This window comes from Natator depressus, chromosome 3, assembly GCF_965152275.1.
Source record: "Natator depressus isolate rNatDep1 chromosome 3, rNatDep2.hap1, whole genome shotgun sequence".
Taxonomy (NCBI): domain Eukaryota; kingdom Metazoa; phylum Chordata; order Testudines; family Cheloniidae; genus Natator; species Natator depressus.
Window position 1 is genome coordinate 8,676,593 of NC_134236.1, and position 13,649 is coordinate 8,690,241.

Sequence of the window (13,649 nt, forward strand, 5' to 3'; positions counted from 1 at the left end):
AACCATTAGGAAAGGGCTAGATAATAAAACAGAAAATATCATAATCCCAATACATAAATGCATGATACACCCACTCCTTGAATAGTGTGTGCAGTTCTTGTTGCTCCATTTCAAAAAAGATCTATTAGAAAAAATACAGAGAAGGAAAACAAAAATGATTATGGGTATGGAACAGCTTCCATATGAGGAGAAATTAAAAAGACTAGAACTGTTCAGTTTGGAAAAGAGGTGACTAAGGGGGGATATGACAGAGGTCTGTAAAATCATAACTGGTGGGAAGAAAGTGAATAAGGAAGTGGTAGTTACCCCTTCACATAACACAAGAACCAGTCGTCATCCAATGAAATTAATAGGCAGTAGGTTTAAAACAAACAGAAGGAAGTACTGCTGCACAGAGTGCAGAGTTAATCTATGGAACTCATTGCCAGGGGATGTTGTGAAGGCCAAAACTACAACTGGGTTCAAAAAATAATTAACCAAGTTCATAAAGGACAGGTCCATCAATGGGCTATTAGCCAAGATGGTCACAGATGAACTCCATGCTGTGGGTGTCCCTAAGCCTCTGACTGCTAGATCACTAGATAACTGCCCTGTTCTGTTCATTGCCTCGGAAGCATCTGGCACCAACCACTGTCGGAAGACAGGATACCGGGCTGGATGGACCATTTGTCTGACCCAGTATGTCAGTTCTTATGCCAGAATCATGACTGGTAAGTACTGAATCCAAGGGAAGAGAGTTCTCTGTGTTATTTGTTTGATTCCCTTTTAGATAAGACTCTAGACCAGGCACCGCAAGCTCTGACAGCAATTGCTAAACACCACAAAAGAATGGGGAACTCACCAAACACACCAGCACATGAAACCAATATGCGGATTGAAATCTCATCCTTATTATTTATTATTTGTATTATATCATCTAGAATCAACCAACTGAGATAAGCACCCTATCGTGCGAGTTACTATGCAAACGTTAATGAATTAATCCTTGGAACACCCTTGGGAGGTAAGTATCACTACCCCACCACCACCACCACCGCCGCCCTTTTACAGACAGGGAAACTGATACAAAGATGTGTAGTGACTTTGCTCCAAGGTCACACAGTGAGATTCAGTGGCAGAGCTGAGATGATTTCCTGACTTCCAGCCTTGTGCTTTCATTATCCTTAAATGATGTTCTGAGGACTTATGAAGTGCATAGGCCTTGAGCTGGCCCTCTGCATAGGGGCACCTTTCACCCTTACTTCTTGCTGAAGCACTCACGTGGCTGATGGAAAGTCATGCTCATATTGCTTTTATGGTACACTGAGGCCTCCCTCTGGAATCAGTCAGAAAGTAACTGCTAATTGTGCTATTTACAGTTCGATACAGCACCTGCTGCAGAGCCTATGGTGGCCTGCTTGCAGTCTATCACATAGCAATGAAAAAGCTTCCAGTGTTTTTTTCTTGGCTATGCATCCGATGAAGTGAGCTGTAGCTCACGAAAGCTCATGCTCAAATAAACTGGTTAGTCTCTAAGGTGCCACAAGTACTCCTTTTCTTTTTTCTTTTTTCTTGGAAGTGGTTTAATCATAGGGACACATTCTAGAATTCCATAGTTACAGTCGTGTCAATGGTTTTATTATCAACCACTATTTTAGATGGGTTATAACTCAGCTGTAAAAATTCACTGTAGTCTAAGACCCGGCAATTTAACTCCTAACTCAAGTCCAACTGGAAAAAAAACAAAACAAAAAACACATCCCAAATGAGAAAAACTTGTCTAGCTGTTTTGGCATATAGGTCACTCAGCTTAAACTAATTCCTTACTAAATTAAGCTAAATCAATATAAGGCAGTTTTAAACCAATTTAAAAGCATCCACACAGGGGATTGGATTGCTTTAACTAGTTTAAAAACACACTTTAACTACCATGGTGTAACTATGTTAGCAGACAACGCCTTAGTCTCTAAGCCTGCTTCCACATGCTGATAACTTGAGTCAGCAGCTCTTGAGTGAAGCTCATTCAAGGTCTGCCCCATACCCCAAGACTTGACAGCCAACTCACCTTATTACCACCACTACGCATGAGTGACAGGTTTGTGTGTGTTGATGGGGGTTGAGCTAACAGGAACAGTGGAGCTATAACTCCTGTTAACTCATTAGTGAAAACAAGCCCTCGTGAACTGTAGCAAACCCCCTCTGGCAGATGCTTGCTGAGTTATTAAGAGGCTATACACAATCTCCCTGGGCCTTGGGGAAAATACCAAGGGGTGGGAGAAGAAAATGGGAAAGACCTTCCTGAGGCCCAACCAACCCTCTCAAATTCATCCTTTGTTTTAAATACACTGCTTGGCACACGGAGGTATTTTTGCTACAAAACATGAATTCCACACTGTTTAGCATGAACAGACAACTGTGTGGACCTGAAAGACGGTATTGGCTCCAACAGCTGTTCAGGCCAGTGGTCTGTGAATTTATAAGGGTTTATCTAATAGGCCCTAACTCTGATATAGAATCATAGAAGATTAGGGTTGGAAGAGACCTCAGGAGGTCATCTAGTCCAACCCCCTGCTCAAAGCAGGACCAACACCAACTATATCATCCCAGCCAGGGCTTTGTCAAGCTGGGCCTTAAAAACCTCCACGGATGGAGATTCCACCACCTCCCTAGGTAACCCATTCCAGTGCTTCACCACCCTCCTAGTGAAATAGTGTTTCCTAATATCCAACCTAGACCTCCCCCACTGCAACTTGAGACCAATGCTCTTTGTTCGGTCATCTGCCACCACTGAGAACAGCTGAGCTCCATCCTCTTTGGAACCCTCCTTCAGGTAGTTGAAGTCTGCTATCAAATCTCCCCTCATTCTTTTCTTCTGCAGATTAAATAAGCCCAGTTCCCTCAGCCTCTCCTCATAAGTCATGGGCCCCAGCCCCCTAATAATTTCCATTGTCCTCTGCTGAACTCTCTCCAATTTGTCCACATCCTTTCTGTAGTGGGGCACCCAAAACTGGACGCAGTACTCCAGATGAGGCCTCACCAGTGCCGAATAGAGGGGACTAATCACTTCCCTCAATCTGCTGGCAACGCTCCTACTAATGCGGCCCAATATGCCGTTAGCCTTCTTGGCAACAAGAGCACACTGTTGACTCATATACAGCTTCTCATCCACTGTAATCCCCAGGTCCTTTTCTGCAGAACTGCCGCTTAGCCAGCTGGTCCCCAGCCTGTAGCAGTGCATGGGATTCTTTCGTCCTAAGTGCAGGACTCTGCACTTGTCCTTGTTGAACTTCATCAGATTTCTTTTGGCCCAATCCTCCAATTTATCTAGGTCACTCTGGACCCTATCCCTACCCTACAGTGTCTCTACCTCTCCCCCCAATTTAATGTCATCTGCGAACTTGCTGAGGGTGCAATCCGTCCCATCTCCAGATCATTAATGAAGATGTTGAACAAAACCGGCCCCCAGACCGACCCCTGGGGCACTCCGCTTGATACCGGCTGCCAACTAGACATTATATTATCAAAACAGCAGAATATGGGCAAGGTGGATAGGCCACAGACTTGACCTACCTTGAACAAGGCATTGATCTGAGGGCTGAAACAATTCATTTGACTAAAACCAACTGTGTACTGATCCTACAACAAACCAAAACATAGCTTATTCTTTGTGTTTGTTGCCACGTGCCTGAAACCTACCAAAAAGCTCCAGAATTCAAGAGGCAGGGCACATTTTTGGCATATCTGCTTTAACAACATGCCTTTAAAGTCAAAGCTTTTTAAGCTGTGTGTTTAATAAAGTTAGTTGAGGTTTCTGGCTGAGTAGCCAATAGAGGTTCTTACTGGGAGTTACATGATTGCACATAAAGCATATTATTTTAAAAATGAGCTTAAATACAGATTAAGCAACAGGCATTTTGGCAAGTGAGCAGGCAGTCGATAGGATTAAACAGGATTCTTTACACTAGCCCTCAAAACCCAAACGTCCTCCAGTTATTCGCTCTCCAGATGACCTTCTCACACTGCCCTCTAGTGTTCTCAAGTGTGCACTGCATGCACTCAACTCCCAGTAGACAATTTATTTAACACACAAAGCCCCAGAAAGTTTTGTTGTTCCACAACCCATGAGCTATTCTGATCTATGCAGAAGTTGCATCAGTAGCAGAAAGCAGAGAGAAAAGGCTCTGACGGCCAACAGGAAGAACATTCTTTACAAAAAGTTAATATGAATTTCTATTATAGTAGGGAGATTCTCATTGTGCAAAAGTTGATGGATCGGACCCTGAGAGCTGAGACAGAAATATACACCTGCTTTATTTCTTTATGTAGTTAACTGGTTTGTACAGCTCTCCAAATTCCAGTGTGCAGTTAGGTATACCAAAATCTCAGTCATTACAGAATTAACTTAATTGTAAGAACAACAGCGTTTTATACACTGTTCTTCAAATGCCAAAAAATAAATACTGTAAACATCTGACATGATTTCAGCACTTTGCAATTCTACAATGGCTTGCATCTGAAGATCTCAGAGTGCTATATATATATTAATGCATCTAGTCTCACAACACAAGACTCCAAAGCACAGAGAGGTTACACTTCTCCACTTTAGGTAACAGTGACTGTTGTGTTATAAACACATGGACAGGCCATTAACAATCTGACACCAGCTGTTTAGTTGCTTCATCAGGAAAACATGGCGCAAATCCCATTTTTCTTTGAAATAAAGAAGGAAAAACCCATCCGCTTCTTACCTAGAGACTTTGGCAGCAAATTCTTGACAAATTCCGCATGATCCCCTACATGCAGGATGCTGTAGACACTGGTATTCATGAGCTCCTCCTGGTTATAACCCAGGTAGCTGGTCACATTCTCGGACACAAACACAATCCTCCCCTCACGATTCACAACGAAGAAAAAGCCATCCAGCGCCTGCAATGTCCAGAGGAAATAAAAATGCAGTCAGTGCAAGAGCAGCATGCTCCAGAAGGTAAAGCGCTGGATTGGGAGTCAGGAGACCAGGGTTCTATTCCACTGACCTGCTCTGTGAGCCTGGGCAGGTAACTTTGCTTCTCTGCAACTGTTTCCCCCCCCGCTCTTGTCTATTTAGACTATAAACTCTTCAAAGCAGGGACACTCTCTCATTTTGGGTTTGTACAGCACCTAGCACAATGGGACCCTGATCTCACTACCATAATAGAGATAATAGATCACTTCAAGTGGTCTGACATAATTAACATTTTTCTCTGCTTGCACTGTCCTTTCATTTTGCTTTCCCCCCACCCCCAATAATGGGTTGTTGTTCATCCTCTTTTAGGTGTGTGGAAGGCTCCTTGCTGTCTGTGGGTGGTGTCTGGTGAGCTGACCCAAGAGCACAGATTATCTAAAGCATGACCAGCTATATCCACTTGACGGTAAGAAAGGAATAACCACAAAGAAGATCTAAATGTAGAAGCCAAAGGGCTCTACTTGTAATGAAATATTTCACAAACTCTGTGGCTCCTTTGCTGAGGATCAAATATCAGTACATTTGCTTAAGCATGTACTATGGCTCTGCCAACTACAGTACATAGATCTCTTTACTTTGGGGCATAATAGCTAGTAGCAAACAATCCTCTTTGAAGAGTCAGATTGTCAGTGAGGCCCTGATTCAGTAAAGCATGCAGGTCAAGCACATGCTTGCTTTGCTGAATCAAGGCCTGAGAACTAAAAGATATTCAGCATCTTGCAGACTAACGCATTTTTCATGTTCCTGGGAAACAACTGGCAAATCCAGCCCAAGCCCTGCAACCACAGTGAAACAGAATATCTGCAAACAGGGGGCCAATCTTGCACTATTAAAACCAGTGGGAGTTTTGCCATTGAGTTTAATGGGACCAGGGTCAAGTCCTTATTTACTCCTTTGGTACTGTTCATGAGGGGGAAACTCTTTCTACCAACATGGAAATGCCCAATGTAGGGGACTCCACTGTTTCTGGAAGAAGCCCTGGGAGAGGCAGATTGATAATTTAGAGGTGCTAAATGTCAGTAGGATTTGATTTTTACCTACCTGGAGCCTAAGTTAATGCCATCTTTAGTAATTAACAGCAAGCGCCCTAACACAAGCCCTGATCCTGCAACTGAATCCATGTGGGCAGCCCCCTGGTGCTGGTGTGGATCCATAGCACTGCACAGGGCACATAAGTCCAGGGATCAGACTGTAGAATCCGGGACTTGTATTCACAGAATCATAGAATATCAGGGTTGGAAGGGACCTCCGGAGGTCATCTAGTCCAACCCCCTGCTCAAAGCAGGACCAATCCCCAATTTTTGCCCCAGATCCCAAATGGCCCCCTCAAGGATTGAACTCACAACCCTGGGTTTAGCAGGCCAATGCTCAAACCACTGAGCTATCCCTCCCCGCCCCAAGCTATCCCTCCCTGGACAAAACCAGGATTTTATATTTTACATACACCTCCCCTTCCCTATACGCAGCAACATTCTATCCCCTTTCTCCACCAAACATATGCCGTATAATTTTATTGTCTTGTGAAGTCTGAAGTGAGTTATGTTGCTACACAGTCTCTGATTTCCATTTAATATATTTTCTGGAAATCAGGTTTGCCATAGAGCAACATGCAAGAACAGGAAGACTTTTTTTTTTTTTAAAGGAACTCTGTCAAAATTTGCTCTGGCAGATCAACCACAATTTTCCTTTTTCACAGCTGTTGCCTGTTGCCAAGCAACCAGCTTTTGCACTTCATGCTCCCACAGAAGAAACAGACTCCTGTAGAAGAGTCAAATGGGTTTGTCCGAGAGCCCTGCATTAAACTTTACTCCTTAACTGCCCTCCTTTTCAAGTACATCGTGATATTTCCTCCATCCACCCCCCATCACACACCCAGTAACAAAGCTGATCCGGTTATTCTAAAGTATTTAGTAAAGAACAGCATGAATAAAACAGATGGGAAATAAGAGCAGCTAAAGAAACAGAATGAATCAGCACCTAACAAATGGTTTGAGCTTGGGTGTAAATCAATCACGGCTCCATTAACACAGTCGGACTGATGTCTAACCAGCATGTAACTGGTGCTGAATAATCCATTTCCGGAAATTAGGAGAGGAGCCCATGCCTCTCTTGTGAGCATCCTAATCAGAGGCCAATAAAACACTAAAATTTTTTTTGAGGGAAACTAAGAAAGCAGGGGGCCCTTGGATCCAAGCCCTGCAGAAAAGTACAAGACAAGGTTTCTAACTAGTGCTCTCTGCACGCAGTACTCCAGGGTGCTTTGCAGAAGGAAGAGGCTACTGAACTAAAACTCATGTGGGGTAACAGAACTCACTCCTAACTTAGCAACACTGAGCAAGTGCTACTCTGGGGTTTACAAATACTTGGTGTATCAGCACTGTTGATTGTGGAGCTTGTGAACCATGACGAGGGATGGATCTGGTCCCAAACAGCAGAAAACCTAACCAATAAATAATTTGTCTCTGTAGCCACTTCTATTTGAGGCTGTAAAAGTGCTTTAACAAACATTAATGAGCTAATTGTTTGTGAAGCAGGGAAATCGTATTATCCCCCACAGGAAAACAGAATTACAGAGAGATTTTTCCCAAAGGGGCACAGGAAGTCCATCCATAGCAAAGCAGAAAATTACAACCCAGATCTGCTGACTCCTAGTCCTTGCAATCTAGCCCCAAGACAATCCTAGAACACAAAGACTACCCATTAAGATGTCACTAGCCCAAGCATTACGTTCTGTGGAGAAGATCAGGAATATCAACATTTAAAACCTACACTGGTGCGGTCTTCTAGTGAACATGCTGCACAGTAGCAAGTTAACTCCTTAATGGAAGAAGTCCAGGTAAGTGGCAACTGATCTGGTACCCAGCTCAGAAGGTCTAGGAATGCAGCAAAAGGTTTGTGAGATGACAGAAAGGGATTGTGGCCTTAATATAGAATGGAAATCAAACCATAGCATGCAGGTGACCCCATGGTTCCCAATCCTGATGCACAGCCTATTTTAGTATTTCCATGGCCCTCATCACTACAGTAGCTGAGTGCCTGCAACTCTGAATGACTAATAGCAGACACGCAAGTCCTTCTCTTTAAAAGCAGGGACTCTCTCTCATTTTGGGTTTGTACAGCTCCTAGCACAATGGGACCCTGATCTCACTACCATAATAGAGATAATAGATCACTTCAAGTGGTCTGACATAATTACAAATTTTCTCTGTTTGCACTGTCCTTTCATTTTGCTTTGATCCCCCCCTCCAGTAATGGGCTGTTCTTCATCCTCTTTTAGGTGCATAGAAGGCTCCTTGCTGTCTACGGGTGGTGTCTGGTGAACTGACCCAAGAGCACAGATTATCTAAAGCACAACCGGCAGTAAGAAAGGAATAACCACAAAGATGATCTGTGTTGTGATTAGCTAAAGGACTCTAATGGTAATGAAGTATGTCACGAACTCTGTGGCTCCTTTGCTGAGGATCAAATATCAGTACATTTGCTTAAGCATGTACTATGGCCCTGCAAGTTACAGTAAATAGATCTCTTTACTTTGGGGCATAATAGCTAGGATTTGGGTCCTTCTGAGCAGCAAGCTCTCGTATCCCAAGAGTTAAAGGAAACAGCAAAGGACAAGCAGGTGGGGATGGCAGTCACCTCAGGAACATTTTCAGACGGCTGAATCTGAATGTTGCTTAGGAACCTACTGGAACCTAAAATTGCTTCTCCTGGTCAGTTGTGACAGAAAACTAAACTCTTCATAGTTGCCTCAATATAAGCAGGATCTGAAGCCATTCCTCAGCGAGATCATTTATTGGGAGCACCCAAACAGTCACCATTAATAATACTAATAACTACTGAGCACAGATGGGGAGTGTTTCCAGAGTGTTTCACAAAAATTAACTAATATGTTCTCACAGTGCCCCGTGCCTCTGTTTTCCCATGTGCAAAACAGAGATTGCAACATTCAGCTACCTCACAGGGTGGGATATAGGCATTAGTTAAGGTTTGTAAAGGACTCTAAAAAAAAGTCCCATTAATAGATCTCATGAGCCTAAGCTATGCTGGGTTGGAGAGAAGGAGTCTTTCCTCCTCTCCAACATGAACAGCAGTGCTTGGAGGCAGGAAAGGGCCTAACACCTCTAAAAGGAGTAGTCTGAGGACAGGAGGGGAGGAATTTGCTTTGCTACAGCCTTGTGGCAGGAATATCTAGCACTCCTCACCCCCTAGTGCAGCCACAGCCCCTACCCTCACCTTACCAGAAAAACCTCTCTCTGAGCGGCTAACAGCATGAGCATTACCCCAACTTGCAATCTAGTGCTGCAAGACAGGTGATGCTTGGCCCCTGACGGGGGTGAGGGATGCCAATGTGCTGAATATATTGAAAAGAAATTCGAGCTACATATCCAGGCATCTTCTTAAGTATTAAAGCCTTGATCCTGCAAGCCCTTAGATGATGCACCATAACTGCTGCACTCCAGCCCAAGTGCAAATGGCAGATAGATAGGGGCACATGTAAGGTTCCACTTTAGGCATCATCCTCTACACCAGTGGCTCTCAAACTTTGGGGTGGAGGTTGACAGCTCACGACACCCCCCCCCCACGTAATAACCTTGTGACCCCCTGAGGGGTCCCAACCCCCAGTTTGAGAACCCCCGCTCTACACTGAAGCTCTCAAGCCCTCTGAATACCTGCTCTCTTAATCACAGGAACACAAGGTATGGTAGGATATGAAAGGGGACACGGTGTGTCTGGGAGAACCTGGGTTGAAGTGCAAGGATCCTCAGGTTAATGAGGGATAAGCTACATGCTTCCCCTCTTAGGCTTCAAACCTGCTACTAGGAAGGAGTAACCTGGCACTCAGATTAATGCAGCAAAAAGATTCCCTGCTCTCTTGGTCCTGCTCACCACCTTGCTCTTATCCTTGCAACACTCCACAGACGCACTGCGCAGGAGCCAGACCTAAGTGAACGTTAAAGGCGCCCAGGGATAGAATACAAATACAATCTGACACTGGCTCTGGAAGCCAGAGATAAATATGTGATTTGACTTATGTTGATGATACATGTAAATAACAGCATGTAGCCTCCGTGATCTCAACGTGCATTGGCTGGGGTCAATGTAAATTATCAAATTAATGGTGTTGGAGGTCTGGTGTCAGAAGGCGGCTTTGTACTCCAGAGCAATTCACCCATCTATTAGTGTTTTGCATGTTGGTTGTATGGGATCTCAAGTTACAAAACTATCCTTCCTTCTGCATAACTGTTAGATATTTTTAGCACACTGTGTATAATGAATTCTTCACAAAGCAGAACTTAACAGAGCCACAACACACCTTTGTTTTAATTCCCTGCAGGAATGACCTATTAATGCTAAACTCTGAGCATGGCGCCGTATTCTCAGCCATGGGCAAGCTGATCTAATTAACTCCCCATCCCAGATAAGCACCCAATTTTTTCAACCCCTATAGAGAGCTATTGGCTAGGCCTAGCAGCTCTGGAATAAAAGTCTTCTTAAACTGTACTAGGGTCTTAAATTGACCCCTGATTTATGAGAGCTACATCCGGGGGTGACTTTCCAGGGGTTGCTCTACAAAATTTTGGGTATGCTGCAAATTTATTGATGCCTCTTAGACAGCCCACTCTCCTGGAAAGTCACCTCCTCTGGCTTCTTCCCGGTTGTAGAGTTCAATCCTTCATTACTCTAGCAGGATGCACAACTCTCTTACTGTAGCCCAAGCTCTATATTACTCTTGAGGAACTGTCACCTTTCTCAGAACAATCTTGCCCACCCCCCCTTTTTTATATTTTTTTTTACTCTTCTCACTCACTGTTTCCATTGTTCAATGTTGTTTTCTCTCTAATGCCACTTCTGCTTTTTTGCTTCCTTTAGACAGCACCTCCTTTGCTGAGCAGACAACTCTCAGTTAGCTCTGGCCACATATTTCAGGCAGATGGCTTTAATTCTCTTCACAAATCAGATCCTTCCTTTCAGTTCAAATATGTTCTCACCTAGGCATTAATTTTGTCTGTAGTGAACCTTTGATCATTCCTCGGTAGCTTCATTTGCTATAAAAGTGCTCCTATTGCCCCAGATTCTCCTGCTAGTAAGCAGACATGGGCAATCATGATTTAGCACTGTCAGCCCTTTACAGTAGCCAATATGTCTCTTTATCAATTAGTAAAAACATAAGAACCACTTTGGCAATTGCATCCACTTCATGCCAAGAAAAGAGCTTTTTGTCAGTCCCATACCATCACACTTCACCATATTTCATGTTACACAGATCTAGTTAGCACAGCCCCCACCTTCCCCTCTGCAGCACAAAGTGTAGGTCATTTGCTAGGATCACTGTGGTATATCACACTTACTTCCCTGTCAGAGAAAGGCCCCAGGCATTGGTTCCGTTGGTCATAGTCAGTGTTTAAGGCAGAAGAGACCACCAGATCAGCTAGGCCAGAGGTTTTCACCCTTTTTCCATTTGCGGACCCCTAAAAAATTTTGAATGGAGGTGCAGACCCCTTTGGAAATTTTAGACATAGTGGACCACAGGTTGAAAACCACTGATCTAGACTGACCTCCTGACTATCCCAGACCACTGGCATCCACACACTAAACTCAACAGGTCTCGTCTGTTCTCTGCCATGGCACGCAACAGTTTAGCCTCCTGAAGGCTGTAATACTCAAGTCTAATTCTGGTTGTTGGAGTTGGCGTGGAAGCAGCTGGGTGGCGTTTATTGGCATGTGTTATACAGATGGTCAGACTAAATGATCTGGTTGCTCCTGATGCCCTCAAAATGGGACTATTTAATGCTGTTGCATTTTAATGGCCCACTCCAATTCACTGCTTTGCACTCAGTATTCATTCTTCCTGCCTTTAACTCTTGTTTTCTCATGCCTCGGCTGGGAGGAGGAAGTTTACTAGCACACATCTAAGAACGCTGGTGCCAGAAAGGGCTAGCAAGTCTTCAGCACCCCTGGCAGTTAACAAGACAACCTGTTTAACCGGTGACTTAGGTCAGTGTGGTTGAAAGTGAAGTTTTCTCCCAAAGCAGACTGCTTTCAACTTGCTCAGTTGAACGATGGCTCCTCAGTCATACTGTGTCCCCCCACAATGCTACTCAGGCTAAGTGGAAAGAATGAAATAACTACACAGAGGTAGGCAGGCATCAGTATGGCACCTTTATACCAGTATTAAGACGTTGCTCACTATGGCTCTGATTCATGCAAAGCACTTAAGCGCATGCTTCAGTTGCTTTAATTTCAGTGGGACTTAAGCATGTGCTTAAGTGAGTTGCTGATAGGGCTAGGATTCCCATGCTTAAGGGATAAGCTGAACTGGGGGACAAAAGTGGGCTACCCGCAGCTTTAGCGAGGGATAATCTAGCCTTGGAACAACCTGATTGGGACTGTGTTTTCCTACTATTCTGTATTTTCTTAGTCAGCGATTAATTAAAACGACCTCAGATTTCAAATACGAAAAGACTGGTGGTGTTACTGATTGTAATAGAGCACCTACTTCCAGGAGAAGAGGTCCCAGAGATTCCTTTTCGATCACTCCTTGGCTGCTGGATGAGATGTCAGACTTCTGGACGTCATCATCAGCTGTTTTCTCTGCAGTAAGGGAAAGGACATGTTTTAGTTGAAAAGAACCAACTTTTTACCACTGAAAAGCGACTGATTAGCAACAAAACATTGACTATTGTTTAATATCCATTGTCCCAGTGAAGCAACAAACTGAAAGCACTGAAGTGACTTCTGTATTTTGATCTGTGCCCCTTTCACTGTATAGAAGGGGAAGCAATGTGAGAAAAGAAAACGCCATTTCCAATTGTAGGAAAATGTCTGTATTAGCTAGATCACCCCATCCTCTCCTCCCTGGGTTCAGAGGAAATTGAGGAACCACTCACACCATTTTAAAGAGGAAGACTGAAAAACATCAAGCTTTTGAAAGAGGACTAGTCAGCTCAGCCTTAGTATGGGCGAAAATGTTTGAGCAAATAATTGATCTGTAAGATCTGACAGCATCTCGATGAGCAATCGGCAGCAGGAGTTCACAAAGAACAAACTGTGCCGGAAGAAACTAGATAGCCTGCTTTGACACAAGCAGCACAGGCTCAGAAGACAAAGACGTAGCTATGATGTATAGGTGGCCTGATTTGCAGAAGTGCCAAGCGCCTAGGACGGAGTTGAATGGGAGCTGCCGGTACCCAGCACCTCTAGAAAGCAGGCCACTAGGTTTTAGTAAAGTTTTCGACATAGCCCTGCGTGAGAGAGAGAAAAGTCAGAGCTGTGTGTGAGAGTTTTATTTTGAGTATTATGGCTCAGTTTAAAATCTGGGTGGCAGACCTCATTACTGAACTAGACTCCAAGGATGCTAGCTGCGTTACAAGCCAATAATCAGACAAGAACCTTACTCCAAAGAGTTTATCGTCTGTTATCAGACAATGGGGGGAGGGGGAATGGGACAAGGCAAGTGACTACAGTAAGTCAGCCACGAAAGTGAGGTGGTTTCAAGTTTATTTGGTTACTCTCCCCTGGCACTCTCTTCACCACCCCTGTGGCTGAGTCAGGAGCTGACTGGCCTTGGGAATGAAGGGAGTTTTGAGGAGGGGTTTGAAAGAGGAGAGTATGGAGATGGATCAGAAGGATTATTTTGTGGTTCAGGCACTGGACTGGAATCAGGAGC

The 13,649-nt window shown here is 44.1% G+C and overlaps 1 protein-coding gene across 7 annotated transcripts in view; it reads right to left on the reverse strand.

Moving 5' to 3' along the window:
- The window catches only part of NCOA1 (nuclear receptor coactivator 1), a 345,055-nt gene that overhangs the window by 71,638 nt on the left and 259,768 nt on the right, over positions 1-13,649 (reverse strand). For all 7 annotated transcript variants that reach the window (XM_074947374.1, XM_074947373.1, XM_074947370.1 and 4 more), the window contains 2 exons: positions 12,480-12,574; positions 4,728-4,905 (listed from right to left, as the gene is read on the reverse strand). In XM_074947374.1, the coding sequence (XP_074803475.1) occupies positions 4,728-4,905; positions 12,480-12,574 (273 nt within the window). The remainder of the gene's footprint in view (positions 1-4,727; positions 4,906-12,479; positions 12,575-13,649) is intronic.